Below are 15,990 nucleotides of genomic sequence, written 5' to 3' on the forward strand. Positions count from 1 at the left end.
TCTTGGATATGATTTAAGTTTCCTGCCTATTCAAACTTCCTATCTGGGCAAACTAGGTCTCCGACTGCTTCGAGAAAACTTGCTACTCCCTCGGATTCACCACATCACTGACAAAGAATTACTCTCTACACATAATGATTGTGAGAATATCCAACATCTGTTAAAAGAACATCAGAAACGTGACTAGAAGTTGACTCATTTGGAATATGTTTGTCAAATTCATTATCGATATCACTAATGATGAATCCGTGATGAGGACAAATAACCTCTAATGCGACACCATAAGGACTGTAATAAGATTTTAACTCATTTAATACTTGTTCAACACATGTAAGAAAGATTTCACTAGCAATAAATGAAACATTATGACAAAACACAAGAAGCATGTGCATTATGAGGACAAATGACATTTGATGTGACATCATCAAGATTTCATTCTTCTGAAGTTTTTTTCGTCAAATTTATCAAGAATGTCATTGGAGGGTAACCGATCATCAGAAAAATAAGCATCTATCAAAACTGCATCAGATTTTTCATCATGATTTAATTCATTCAACATATTTTCCTCAGATTTATAAGAAATTTCATCAGAAATATGTGAGTCGTTAGGACAAACCATATCTAGTACGATAACGTGAGAAATCCGAGAAGACGTTGATTGACTAGAGGCTTTTGTCTCACAATGATAACGAGTTTCATTTAACTCTGGACTACCATATGACTCTACACTGTTTTTCGAAGTCGTGGATAAAGGTGGATGATAATTAGAAGCACTCAACTTAATCGGATCGGAGTTACAAGATTCAATATTGCTTGCAGCGAAATCAACAGTAGTTTTAAAAATTTCCTGGGTATGTCCAATCATAGACGACGCACAATTTGGTATGACCAATCGACAGATACTTGCCAGGACGTTGAACGTACATAATTGCTTGACAGTGGTCGGTTCCGGATAATCCACGATGGCTGCCTTCTTGCTTTTCAGAGGGCAGATGACTCGAGCTTTTATAGCGTATTGGAGAAGAACTGCGGGGTTGGTTCTAACCTGATATTTCTGAGCGTTTACATTGATGCCATGATTTTCGAGTTGTCCGGAAAATTAGGGTTCGGATGGTGTAAATGAAGTTTCTGTCCTGACATACGATTAAGAGATCATCTTCATAGAATAATATGAGTCATTATTTACACTAGACATGCCATTTTATGGTCAAGGTCGATTTTTTCACAAATGCTACAGGCCCTACTCTAATAAGTTACACAATTAGGTTGACATGCTAAAAAGCACATGGATAGTATAAACAGGGAACAAATTTTCGTACATAAGAATAATAATGCTAGTAAGACTGATTTTTGGGGTTTATGTTACGACAAGCAATTAGATGTCGACAATGAATAGAATCAAAGTTCAGGGCAGTCAGTCGAAGACACCAACTTGAATATATTAGTTCGTGCTTCTCGACAGTGTCCCCGGTTAAATTCCAGAGGTGTAAGCGATGGCGCGGTGCAAAGTCGTATGTTCCACAAATGTTTTCTGTGGTATAGCACGAAGATGTTGAAAAAGACGGAGTGGCTGTATACGCGTAGCCATGTGGAAGTATTTCGAGAGGGTGAGCTGACTCTCCCCACTCTTGGTCGTACCAGGGCATTCGGGGACACTGACATAACTTACGTAATATATAGGCATTTCGGAAGAAAATAGTGTACAATGCAGAATACAGAACGTAGGAATAGCACCATACTACATCTCAATACTAAAAGCCTTTAAGTGACACTATGAAGGGTCTGAACACACAGAAAGCTAGTTTGTAGTAACCTGGAGACATCGTATAGGAAACTCGGCAGGCATAGTAACTTACAATCACGGATGGCCTATAAACACCTGGCTATGTCTAACACATACTGCCCTCGTGATGTTTACCAACAGTTATTAACACAACAGGCCAACTAACTCATCAAAGGGAGCCACGTTATATCAATAATCTAAGGGACGAGTGCGTGTTACTGACCAAGAGGCGGTTTCGTCTTTTAAGTGGTAGACGTTCATGTATGAATGCTAACATATGATTCAGTCTAGCCCAATAAACTTCTTTTCAGTCTTAGTGTACCACTGAGTATATTGCATATAGGAAGTTTGTGTATGAGTATTAGTCCCAGGCACCGCACACCATAAGTTACTTCATTGGACGCTGTTTTCCAGATAAAATGTTGACAAGACGATTCTGTACATGTAATGGGAGATTTTACTAGTTTACATTATATGCTTGGATCCACTTAAGTTACCGGTTAATTTCTTAATAACATAGAACAAGACACTTTATTGCGAAGGTTTGGTCTCAATGGAGGATTAACAGCATAAAAATATAGTATAAACAACTTATAACAAATGTACAAATTATTGAGAACTTTAATTCTCAAATAGCAGTTTTCTTTAAAATTGTTCGGCGATACGATAAAGTGGATAAACAAGAAAGTAAATAAACGGTCTACTGATGACAACCCTACAAATCTACTGAAGCGGTCACTCTAAACTTTTCGAGAGCATTCATGATCTAATTGACGTCTGTTACAAAACCAAACGCGAACTGATTCTCTATCACAGCCAATCCTTGATGCCAATTCAGTGAAATCAGTACCTGGCAATGGACAATAGAATAAAACAGGTGAAATCTCACTGCCGTCATAACAACAAATAAATGGAAATCATAATGATTAATATTCTTATAAAAGATTACATTCCTATTTACAAGTCAAAACAGGACAGAAAAATCCCCAGCTATCATAGAAGACTTGCAGATTATAGTATGCTGTGGAACAGTATAACACTGAGATAATTTGAGTAAAACATTTTAGTAAGATGTCAGTGTATTAGAAAAGAAAGCGAAGTTAAATACCAAATCTAAGATGACAATTTGTTGAAGTATATAACTTTGGTTTGTTTAACTTCTTAAAAGTTTATTTACAAAATTTAGTTGAGTTGCACACTAAAGTAACATAGAAATCATTAAAAAATAACTAGAAACGAAATAATGAACAAACTAAATAATTCTGTATACATAAATTATTTTGTCAAAATCAAATCTCATCCGTTAGAAAACTTAATGTGAAGGAAAATGCACAAAGTTATTGATGTGAATTACTTTAGATTACTCTGTTCTTTTATGTATAAATTAAGATACACGGGAAATTCGACGAATAAAAATTGTTCGTCAGCTTTAAGGTCGACAGAATAAGCCAAAGTAGCTTATAAAAAAATTCCTAACGTTTATTACTATTTGAATTTAGTACTGATACTGTCTCGATAGACAATAAAAGTTTCACGAATACAAGTAACCTAACACAGAATATATATATATATATAAATTTATATATATATATGACGAGTACATACCTTTTGGTCGAGTATTTGTAGAATAAAATTCAGTTAATATTGATAAAGCTTTTGGGGAAAAATAAGTACGGCGCCGCCGACATCTTTTTTGTTGTGGATCTGGTAATTTACAATTGGATTCAGATATATCAGAAGTTAGCTCCGAAAGTGAAGAATGATCTGTAGGACAATCGGCAACACAATCATTATCTTTGACCTAGAATAGGAACAAAAAGAAAGTTTAAAAGTCTGTAATTAAATATTCAGTAAAATTAAGTGTAAAACATTTATTAACATTTTATTTAAACAATGAACCGATCTAAGTTACACTATTCGTGAAAACCTGCAAAAAGTGGATGGCTGTTTCGTCCTAGTATGGGAATCCCTGAAAGGGAGTATCCACAACCCCGTACCTAGGAATCGAATCCATGAACTTCAGTGTCACGCGTGAACACAACCTATAGACTACTGAACCAGCATCCGACAGTGTTAATGTCCAACTTAAAATGTCAGTTTCCACAAGAAATGTCGTCTATCAAACTGATTAAGAATTTGCTGTCAATTAAAATTATCGATTTTCTTTATGATTAGATCTATTCCGACAATTATCTGCAAATATATCCTTACTCTTACGGTTAGGAATTCAATTTTAAACTGAAATGTACAGGAAAGCTGCAAAAAAGAGAAAAAGTTTGTTACCACAAAGTATAGTTTAATGTTTAGTTATCGAGGATAACACGAGTAAATACGGTGCACTACATACAAAATCCAATAAAAAAAATAATCGGAAATCATATTCATTAATCTGTATAGTACACTAACATATCCTAAGTCGATACTTATATAAAAAAATTCGGATGAACCCAAGTAACTGTTCTATAACATCCCTACTTACCTTAACAAAACAACATGATATTCAGGTGTTCACTTCTCCTAAATAAAATCTAAACGTTAATTAATAATAATTGTAGAAATTTTAAAACCATACTTAGTAAAATAATACACAAACGTATCACAGAAGTTTTATACTTTCACAAAAATGAATTACTGACAATTAATTTGGCTCCAGTAAAAACAAAAACTGACTAAAACGTCAATACTTAGAAAGAGAGGATATTCATATTAAATCTAAGTTTTAAGATAGGATATCACAATCTCTCTAGCCAAGTTAGATGACTTATATCAGTGTTTAAACAAAATTTTAGTTTAAACTTTTAAACAATTTAACTTAGTAATCAAGTGTGGGTTTATACACTCAGCTTGGAATCAAACAATTCACGTAAGGATCAGTGATACTACTGTGGTGAACGAGAACACAAGTGGGGACAATCGAATGTATTTGAACACAAAATTACAGAATCTCTTAGTAACATCCGAGAACCATACAGTAAATAATATCAGTCAATCTTCTCAGACTTCATTGTTCCCCCGTTTCCACATCAATTATTTTCTGTTCTCGTTCTCTTTTCTCCGATCTTCTTCACCTTCTGCCGCCAGTTGTTTCACTTTCAACTGATGATACATGCCACTTATATCTATCGATATCAGTAGCACACACACCACACTGCCAGTAATGTAGTAGATGAATCCAGGTTTGAGCTTGAATTCGACGATTGCAAGTTGAGTTCTAGAATCACCGGCTTTTCTATCCAGTACTTTATTCGGTGTAGATAAGTATTCGGCAGCCAGAGTTTAGTTGAAAACTAAGCACATTATTCACTAACTCTCAAAAGAAATAAATGACAGAGTTTCCTGTCTGCATCGGCCTATGATCTCTCAGAATCCAAGCTCAAACAGTTACTATCAAAAAGCTGCCATTGATTAATTTGAATTTCTGTTTGTGTCTATTCTTTTTATACGATTTACGCTAATGTGTTATAATTAATTTACTTGTGACTATGCTGTTATGATAAAATATTTGAAGTCAACTCAATTTGTGCAATTTTTTGCAAGGTTAATATCTAAGTTAACCCTGAGGTATACTATGTACACAACCAGATGTATTTAATTTAATTTTAAATAGACTGAACTATCGCGTTGTTGATATTTTTACTGAAATTCGATCGGTCTTGGTTGACATATATGTATGCTATGCGGATTGTCTGATACAATTATTATGACACAAGTTAGTGTAGAATAGAAGGAATGTCCTTAGCAATGGGATCCGAAACGTGAGTTACTATCCGGATTCAGTAGCTAAGTGGGTAGCATAATAGCGTCTTAAGCGAAGGGTACTAGGTTTGAGTTCCGAAGTTAACATAAACTCTGGGATGCAGGTACATCCAGCTGACGAGTACCAAATAGGATGAAATGCGCATCCAGGATCCCATTGCTAGCCATATTCCTTTTATTCTATACAGATATATTTAGATAAGTATTTTTTTAGTCATTGAATTATGTTATGAGGCATTTTATGCATCAATGAAACTGAGCACGAGCCTTTTCAAACAGATAAACTAAGTATCCATAATATAATACACGCACTTGCCGAAAATGGGCTTAATGGTAGTTTAATAGCTTGATGTAGGACGAGGTAGTTTCATATCAAACTAGCTATTACGAATTTATCCTATCGCAAGAAATCATGGAGTTTGTGTGTATTCCTGTCAACTGGTGACTTACTTTGTTTTAAAACTCTAGCTGGCGATATCCTGTAACAAGATATCACACGTCCATATCATTACCAAACGTCTGCTCAAATTCAATAAACACTAAAACTTTAATCTGTAGAATTAAATTTTCCTAAAGTGACTGAATAAGTTACAAATACAACAATATGCTCTTAAATGGGGTAAAATTAATTGGCTACATTCAAATATTACGGTAGTGGTTAAGAGGTATGGACTAAAATAGTGGAGTTCGACCGGGTCAGTTGTGAGATAGTAACTCACCGATGACAATGGTGGATGTGCCGCTCAATTTCATGGATTAGTTGGAGTTAGGAATTAACACTGTTGGATTCTGGCTTAGTGGTCTAGTGGTTAAGGGCACGCGTGAGACCGATAGGTCCTGGGTTCGAATCTCGCGAGGCGGGGTCGTGGATGCGCACTGCTAAGGAGTCCCATAGTAGGACGAAACGGCCGTCTAGGGCTTCCAGGTTTTCCATGGTGGTCTAGCTTCAAATGACTCATGATCTTAACTATTAAAATAGTTGAGTTATTTCAAATCCTATGATGTGTAAAGTTATGTATTTTATCAAGACGATCTTAGAAAATAAATATACTGGGAAAATGAATGTGTATTCTCAAAGTAAAGTATCCATTAATAGATAAACAAGAACCAATTATACTTACTGACCATGTTAGCAAGTAGTCTAGATGTTATAATTTGTGAAATTTCGTTGTCATTAGTTTTACAAATTAAACTAGTTCTCTTATGTTATCTGTACACTGACTGGATATGCACTAAGGTCTTTTAGAATAAGCATTTTGGGTGGTTGAAACTTTTTCACTACCTAGAAATGAAAAGGATTATTTGTAAGAAAAATTAAAAAACTAAATGACAAATGTCCTAGTCTCTCATTATTTCACATACAAGATGAAAGCACTTCTACTAAAGTATGTTCGCATACATTTTCATGCGCACATCAAAACAATTGTAGGAGGAATAACAGTAAGCTATAGCTTTAAGCAAAGTCAATGAATTAACTGCTATCTCTCTATCTACCACAAGATAGTTTGACTTTACTTCCACAAGATCAGTGATATGTAGTTACTCCGATTTAAATAAGAATAGTATTAACCCTAAGATTACAATAAGCTACAAGACGAGCAAAGCTAATGTTTAGGAATAATTTTTAGATTAATTTGTGTTCTGTGTAACAAGAAAGACTTTCTATACACTTTTTGTAAGTTTTTTCGCACACAGGGAAAGATGCAAATGAACACACAACAGTTAAAAGATATCACAATGGTAAATAAATAAAAAAGAGAATTACTTGTTTTTTTACGAGAGCTAAAACAGATGAAGTTGAAGAAGAGGATGAAGGATTATAATCGGTACGACCTAAACGAGCCAATGTAGTTAAACGGGAGTTGCCTACAGCACGTACAGGAATCGAATGATGAAAGACGGACAATTTTTCAATAGTGATTTGACCACATTGATTTTGTTCAGCATGTGAAATCCAACGTTTCAGGTAGGGCAAAAGCCGATAAGCAGATCTAACAGTGACATTTAACTTCTCAAACCTGATGAAAAAAATTCATCAGAAAAAATTATTAAAACATAGATCCTCATAAAAGTACGTTTGATTTTATTTAATTCTGAATGTACTTGAAGTTCATTATTTTAAACAGTATATAACTTGAAGTAAACCAGAGATCTTTATGTAGAGTGACTAATGTAACTTATGTACCATATCTAGGTTTAAGAATTTCACTTTGAATTACACTATTTATGTGACGACTAGTAATACTACCCGACTGTCTAAACAGCAGTAGATGGAGTAGAATTCGAATCTGAAACCAACTGATTGAATGCTAAGTGCTTCGACTACTAGATCATCTCTCTACATGTTGAATTACTGGATTCAATACAAGTCAATGTATTAAGACTATCAGCCAACTGACTATTTATATGGTTGAATGAATGAATGAATTTGATCCATACTCAATATATATATATATATATATATATATATATATAATTTTTTTAACAAATTTATTTTTATGGTTGAACATTAGTTGATAAATAGTCAAAAGTATAGAGAAAAAATCCACAAACATTCAGTTAGGGGTCAATGATCATTAGGTAATAGGAAGAAATCTAACAATGCGAAATAAAAAGGTGATTAATATACAAAAAAAGCGCATTACGATAAAACTGTAATGACATTGTTAGAAAATTGTTGACAATCTTCTTCAGAGCTACAGTACTACAGTGAACATAGAAGTAGCGCACATTTTTTTAGGACAAATAACATTGCTCTGAAAATCTGAGTTGGCGAAATTTCAGTCATAGAAAAATGCTATTCTTGTTCATTTTAAGTTGTTTAGTAGAACTTCGATTGGAATTTTGATACCCATCTTTAGAGGAATAAGTGATTCAAGTTTACGAAGAAGCCTAACAAAACGGCACAGTCTTTGCTATACACGTTGGATTACGTTCAAGAGTGTTATGATCGATGCAAATACAGTGATAAATGCAAACTAATGTGGCTGCATGTGCTAGATTGTCATTTAGAAGTTTCCAATGGTAAAATACAATCCAATGATCTACAGTGTTGAATAGATATTGACGTATTTAAATAGAGAATATCCTCAGCAGTGTCCACTAAGAAATCAAGATTTCGAATACCGAAGAAACAATGCGAGTATTTATGTTCAGCTTGTGAAAAAGATATTACAGTAAATGGATGGAGAATAACATAGACATGAAGACACAATGAGATCCTAATAACTATTTTTTAAAGATAGTACAAACAAGCAAAATCAATAAAATATAGAGTAGTGAAAATAAAAAAATGATAAACTGTCAACAAGAAAATCGCTCAAAATATAAAAAAATAGCAGATTAAGACAGAACGAGGTGTAGAATGACAAAATTACCAATTAATTACAATCGATAAAACTAGTGTCAGGCATAGGAGATTAGATACATTTCTATATTTCTTTATAATACATACAATGTCAACAAAAACATTTAACATCAAATCAAGAATAAAATATGAGCAAGCTGTATGGGAACAGAATAAAAAACTAGACGTTAATATTTTTTTGGAATATTTTCATTCTCAAAAAAATCTTACCTTGATAAAAGAGTTTGACTACATAAGGCTTTATCGTTAAAATGTTTTGAAAGCTCTATACCTAGTTGAACTTGTGAAAGACCTAAATGTAGACGAAACTCTCGCAAGCGTTTAACAAAATGCTCCAGTTCAGTTAAATTATGTCCTTGAATGATAATTTCTTGACTTTCTGATGACGTCATACGATTCTTCATTTTGTTCAAGAGTCCACAAACTACAGAAAGACAAAGCATCCCATGAGGTATAAAGAAATGAGATATTTAAATGAATATTTGTCACTATGTGCATGTAGGTTGAAAAGATTATAAAAATGTTAGGATTAAGTAAATTGTTAGCCGATGCAGTTTTATGTTGGTTGAAGTTCCTTCCTAACAGTGATTTTATTGCAGTTTTTCCTTTTATAGGAATGTACAAAAATGTCATACTGGATGACTTGAGTTATCTGTCAACTTTCCCAGTAATTAATTTACAAAACAGAATTTATGGACTCTGTTGTCAAACAAGTCTAACCAAGAAGTGACCACAAGCACACTTTTATGCTTATGCACAATTAGTAAACATAGTAACAGAAGTCGTGAGCATTACTGTGAACTTGACAGGAAAGAATGATATCAACTGTACAAGTAATAATATTTTAGTAAAAATTACAATAATTCAGTCATTTTAATTACAGATCATAGATTACTCAACTAAGTGAAAAATAACGCCTTTTCATAGCAAAATAAACATTATATGAAAACCTTATGTGATTAAAATTGGAGTAATTCCAAAGTTTTATCCAGCAAGCTTGTCGGTACTCCCTCAGGACATCGGTCATCTTATTTATCTAAAAAACAGTGTAAACGAAAACTCTAGGTCGTCGAAATGTATGTAAAATGAGAAAAGTTGAACAAATAGTTGTGATAATAAACTTAAAGAACAATTTCTTTGTTGGAAACAAGGTAACAGCATTATAAACAGGATGGATAGTAATAATAATAAGGTCCAGTTATTTAGTTTAGCAGTTGCCAAAGCGCAGCTGATTGTATACCGTCTTTTCTGTTTAGGACCATATAATGTTATAACCGGTCGAGTACTGAAAAAGTCAGAACTTTAGGAACTATTTTCTGCAATATTATTGTTTTAAATCACTCAATAAATAAACCTTTATATTCTACGTATTATAAGCTTCTATCTGACCCACTAATCATCATCACACGTTTTATTAATCCTAGATTATTGCTAATCACTTATTTAGTTTTTCCGGTTCACAGCCACTTTTGGCTTGATCGTGTTGAGCTATGGTCTTGTATTTTATGGTATGACTTAGTCGAACTCGTCATGTGTATAAACCAATGAGTGCTTGAGATCACCGTTGGGCTAGTTCGTAGAAATATAACAACAGAGGCTCGGCTGCGAACCTCTTTTCTGGACTCAAGAGTGGAATAGATGTGTGTGTGTGGGCGAACCAAAAGTAGAGAAGTTCACGTTAGCTCAAGGTTAATAGTGTCGGTAAGGTCTCTGATCTATAGACAAATTAGTAGATGTGGAGTAGGAAAGTTATAATCATAATTCTGATTGGCAAATTTAGCTAGTGGAATCAAGCAACGACGATGGGCTAATCAGAACAGCTTGAAGATGTAAGATTGAATACAATTGGCTGAGCTTTGGTAGCTGCTAAATTAACAAATATCTGACATGTCTTAGTAGTGGCCCGAGATTTCATTTATTCACTAAAAATTCTAACTGTTAATGACATGAAAGCGCACACAAATGTAATCATTCCTTTTCACATTGTGAACATTTTTCTACTCTGACGACTTCTATAATCTTACTATATAAAAACTAACATCTAGATAGGATTGGATAAACTCTCAATGTAGACTTATTTCTAAACCGGACAAATTGTCTCATAATAATGATGATTACCCTGAAGATGTTCAGACAAGCTTGCTGTGTGAAATGTTAGAACAACTTAAATTTCAACCACTGAAATTATTTTAAATAGAATTTTTACATATAATAACTTCTATGTACTTGATTCACAATTTTTGTGAAATATTTCGGTCAAATATGTAACGATTATCCATATGAAATTATAAAGCAGGTTTAAAGACTTAAAAGGACTGAAATCTATATTCCGATGTAAAGATTTTACTATCGCTACTTGGAATTGGACATATCGCAGAATCCTTGCAACATACAAACTTTATTCATTGAGTGGAAAATTTGGAAGTGCTTTGAGTAGTTTATACTGTGGTCACAATGTTTCATTACAGTTATGAGTTGGATTAAATTGTAAACTCATCATAAATTACCTTGTGAACAAGAAAATAAACCTAATTAATAATTACAGAAACGAGATAAACTCGTTTTCTAAAAGTCAACTATTAAAATTGAATAAATGCTTCTAAGACACTGAGATCTTCATCAATATCGGTTAGTTAACAGAATTCACTAACAACTGCCAATGAATGAAACTTGAAAGTTAGGTAATTAAACAAGTCAATTGTCAAGGTACTAACCAATTGAACAAAACATGGAACTAAATAGAAAAGGCCAACCCATAACAAACAATGCTGTTAAGTATGAAAGAGACAACGTTAGTTACCGATTTGCCCTAAAAATTTTGATCGTGAAATGCGAGACGAGGAATTTTTACTTCTATTCATATTAGCTGAACTGTTTTCACATTGTGGACGGGGAATGGTAGAATTAGCTGGATTTTCTAATTCTGGTACGTTCAAAGATGATGAATTAACTACTGTCTGTTGTGAACATGTTTGAACATGAGAAACATTTGTGCAATCCAAAGCTGAAGACTGTATATCTGTCTCAATACGTCCAAATTTACTAGGGAAGTTTAAATCCAATATATTTGAACAATCATTTACTGAGAATTGTGATATTACATTTTCTTGGTTTGAGAGACTTTTATCCAAAGATAGATTTGTTGGTAAATCGGATGAATCATGTGAAAATTTGATATGTGGAAGTTTTTTAAGTATGTAACTTCCATTGGAATGTTCAACGAAGAAGTTTGCCAAAATTAAATGACCTACATGGTTAAAATTGTTATATAGTAAAAAAATAGTTGACTGGAGATTCGATGGAATCGGTCAAAGAATATGTATTTATTGAAGTCATGATCCTAAAACAAAACGTTTATTTGAACGAGTTCATCATTAAAAACTAAAGAGTTGTGTTAATATTAAGTAATATGAAGAACAATTTTGTTTGTTAGTACACATGTGAGTAATAAGTTGAATCCCTATAGTGTAGTCCGTATTAGATATTATATCTTCAGAGAGAAACATTGGGGTTATGAATGGGGTATATTTACACAAAAAACATATGGGTGATCAGCAGTAGAAGTCTGATTCATTTTTTAGTTCACATAAAACAGGAAAGAAAAGGAACACCAGCACACTAGAGCTAGCTTTGTAGAAAATGGCCTCTTTCTATGGTTTATAGAAAGAAATATAAAGCGATTCAGGGGTTATCACGACAATATATAAACCTTGATGGAATAGATGAAATATGTAAGTCGTATGGCTAGGTTACTACCACAAATATTCCGAACAGCTCCTTTGGGAATATCTTAAACTATATACTTATTAGTAGATATATCCATAAAAGACAGACTATCAAAACTGAATGATTCAATGTGCATATATCTGTTTACCTGCTCTTATGAAGCTAGGTACAAAAAGACAGCACCATATAGATGATCGGATCGTTGCTTCCTACCAAATTCTGAAGGAAAAAAACATACTGGTACCTTACAGTAATTACAAGAAAAATCAGTCACTGCTACTGTTCAATGAGTTATCAAGTTGTATCCACCACTGGAAGAAGAGTAACTTTTTGAGCAGTACAAATAATCCAACCAAGAAGAACTATCACACTCTTTTCAAAGAAGAAAAAGTTCAGGCCAGGAAATCGACAAAATTATTTGAAAAATATGCTACATTAAGTGTACTATCAGTGTAGAGTAAAACAACTGTTGTGCTGAGCTTTAAAAAGTGTATGAGATAGTTACTGGAGTAAAATTTGGCTGCACCAAATCTTAAAAGCTGAATTGTATTTTGATCGAAGTCAAAAAATCCATTATACACACTGTATGTTTCAGATTTCATATTATTAACAAATTGGTTTTAGACCCTCAGTCTGAAACATACTTTGCACCATAAAACCATAAGATAAATAAGCCAGAATGACAAGAATCTGTGACTGAAAAGGAGTCATTAGTCTAAACACATATTGGCATTAAGATGTTGCTTCATGAGTTTCGCAAACTGTTGTTTTACTCTTCTGAGTGTCTTTGGTCCCATTTTCATAAGTTCAAGTAAAAGGGAAGTTAACTAATAGAGAGGAGATACAGTTTACTTACAAAGATGCTGGTACACAAGCTTACTCTATGATGAACACTGATAAATACGCTAATAGCAATCGTTATTTGATGAAAGGTTAAATTGAAATCACGACAGAATACTGTACTCGAAAACTTAGGATCTTAAATGGATTGACCTTTAAGAATTCTATATGCCTGTACTTTTATTTGGCAACTACGATATTCAGTCAAACAATATGCATTTCAGAAACTATTGTCCTTACATAACTATGCTCGTATCAATTTGTAGAATACTCAGATCTATGAGGCATATAATATAGTAAGGGGTAAAGTAACATCAGTCTCTGCTGCATTATATTGACTAAGGTTCCACCAGCACACATCTAACTAGAACAGTCATTAAATGAAGATTAAAACAGGCTGCAAACACTTACCTATTTCAGATATATAAAAGAGAATATCATTAGTCCCAGGGAAAGAAATAACTTCTGAAGAGAGGAAAACACAATTATAGGTTGTATTTGAGCCAGTTTCTTCGAAAGAAGTGTCATTCACACTTGAAAGATCCAAAGCCATAACTTTACGAAATGTAATTTTAAAGTATACCGACGAATAGTACTTATATACCTGCAAAGCAAAATTAAAAAAAATATCGGGGCCTATAGTCACCGCGGATGTGTAATGAGTGTGAACAACCAAAAACTAGACCAAACGTAATGTAGGTGTTGTTGTATAGCATAAGACACTTAGATTCAACTATTTATCAACTCACTGTATCACTGGCTAAAAGCAACAGCGATTAAAATACTAAAAGTAATGAGACGATTGCAAGGTGCTACAAACTGATTTCGTGCCACAGGAAGAGGAATCACGAAACACTACAGCACAGACATTGACAGAACCTATAAATGGTATGCATAAATGACTCCTAGCTATGAAAGTTAAAGTTTTACACTCAGTGATTTGAAAACAAACGGGTGAGTACTAAGCAGATTATGCCGTCCTATTCTTAAATTTGGCTTTATTCCGTTGCTATAGTGTGTCTACATGGGTTAATGCAGATTTGTGCCGCGTTGATTATGACTGACTTGCAAACCATTGAAAATAAAATTTCCAACCATATTTTATTTAAGTCATTTTTATCGACTGCAGCACGTACCAAATCATACCACAGGGAACCAGTGAGCAATGAGACAGGCAAGTATGCCAACTGACAAGATTACGAAGAAGATACATGCAAGGGACAAACGAAACGCATCCAACTGTTTCCATTTTTATGTAATTTCACTACTGTTACAAAGGTGTAAGAGAAAATATCTATTGAGGTTGATAGGTATTTCATCTCTTATTGGACTCTGGAGAGAACCCTAAAATTGGGAGATTGTGAAGTTGATGATTTACAAACTTTTTGCCTTATGAGGGACATTTAGGCCAAATGTCTCACTATTTCCCCAACGTACGTGGGAAATGAGCTTTGGTTGCAATGCTCCCCAATTAACACTTATTATTTTGGCTACTGTTGTCTGTACAGGAAACATTGGGAAAATACATGTATTTTCTTCCAAAGTTCACTTTTATTTCACAAATCTTATTTAGTTGTGTCAAGAAATGGCTTTTTAATAAATGACACAATTGGGAAGAAAATTTTTAATATATTACAGTTTACTTTCAAGCTAATTTGAAGTAAAGCTCCACAGGTTTTGCATGTGTTACCAATGACTAGACATTCGAAGACAAATGGGCAACCTTGAAGGTTTTGAAAACTGCTCACTGTTGTACAGGCTCAAATGACTGCTAATGAAACAGCATAAAAATACATTCAAGGTTAAGGATGGCTGACGCAGACTAGTCGATTATGCCACATGGACTGGCTCATGTCGTAACACCATTACTGTGCAGTTCTTTAGTATGTTCTCGCAGATAAATGATTTTAGTTTGGCACTATCCTATTCGTTCTGGTTAGTCAGACATCAGTTTCAGTTTGGAAAAGATAAGAGGCTAGGTGGCCTGTGTTAATCCTAACAACAGTGGTCTCTCAGTTGATTTAATTTTGTTTTTAAGGCGTTGACAGATGGAGCTTTAACCACATGTTGAGGTAATGAATTCCACAAGTTGATGATTCGATGGGAACGTCGATAGTCAGCCAACAAGTAATTTGTTCTGTGCCTGTGAACCTCTTTACAGTGTCCTCGTAAATTCTCTGTTTTGTAAGACAATAAAAATGAGGGAATGTAAGGTGCGAATTCGTCACTAAGTAATTTGAAAACTGTTATCAACTCACCTCTAGTGTTTTGATATGACAATGGGATTAGGTTTAGCTTAGCCAGTTTATCATCATTCACGGGCTTTGCCGTCCTACGAATCAGATTAGTTGGGATTCTTTAGACCCTATATAACCGCACTGTCTCTTTTTACACGGGGACTGGCCTCTTGCGTGCAGTACTAGAGTTTGGGACTCACGAACACTGTAAATATCCAGAACTATCGACTCTATCGTTGTGACAGTGAAACTAAGCGGGGAAGTGGTTGTATTATATATGC

General features: G+C 33.9%; 1 protein-coding gene across 2 annotated transcripts; it reads right to left on the reverse strand.

Annotated features, from left to right (window-relative positions):
- Window positions 1-787: 787 nt before the first annotated feature.
- On the reverse strand, window positions 788-15,213 carry POU6F1_2 (POU domain, class 6, transcription factor 1). 2 transcript variants are annotated; one of them, XM_051215999.1, is made up of 7 exons: window positions 15,116-15,213; window positions 13,884-14,076; window positions 11,707-12,153; window positions 9,117-9,330; window positions 7,305-7,557; window positions 3,389-3,584; window positions 788-2,633 (listed from the first exon to the last, which is right to left on the reverse strand). In XM_051215999.1, the coding sequence occupies exons 2-7, from the start codon at window positions 14,023-14,025 to the stop codon at window positions 2,524-2,526; spliced, it is 1,362 nt and encodes a 453-aa protein (XP_051066547.1). In that variant the 5' UTR covers window positions 14,026-14,076; window positions 15,116-15,213; the 3' UTR covers window positions 788-2,523. The 2 variants fall into 2 exon arrangements, with proteins under 2 accessions (XP_051066547.1, XP_051066546.1); XM_051216000.1 differs by lacking the exons at window positions 13,884-14,076; window positions 15,116-15,213 and adding an exon at window positions 6,661-6,821 and having other exon boundaries at window positions 9,117-12,485.
- Window positions 15,214-15,990: the final 777 nt, after the last annotated feature.

This window comes from Schistosoma haematobium, chromosome 4 (assembly GCF_000699445.3).
Source record: "Schistosoma haematobium chromosome 4, whole genome shotgun sequence".
In the NCBI taxonomy this organism is placed as follows: domain Eukaryota; kingdom Metazoa; phylum Platyhelminthes; class Trematoda; order Strigeidida; family Schistosomatidae; genus Schistosoma; species Schistosoma haematobium.

Bases quoted from the DNA above. Each gene is read 5' to 3' on its own strand.
- POU6F1_2 (XM_051215999.1), bottom strand. From the start codon at position 14,025: ATGGCTTTGGATCTTTCAAGTGTGAATGACACTTCTTTCGAAGAAACT. The intron at 12,154-13,883 runs GTAAGTGTTTGC...TTAACCATGTAG, and splicing joins CTTTTATATATCTGAAATAG to GTCATTTAATTTTGGCAAAC. The intron at 7,558-9,116 runs GTAAGATTTTTT...TTTTTTCATCAG, and splicing joins AGTCAAACTCTTTTATCAAG to GTTTGAGAAGTTAAATGTCA.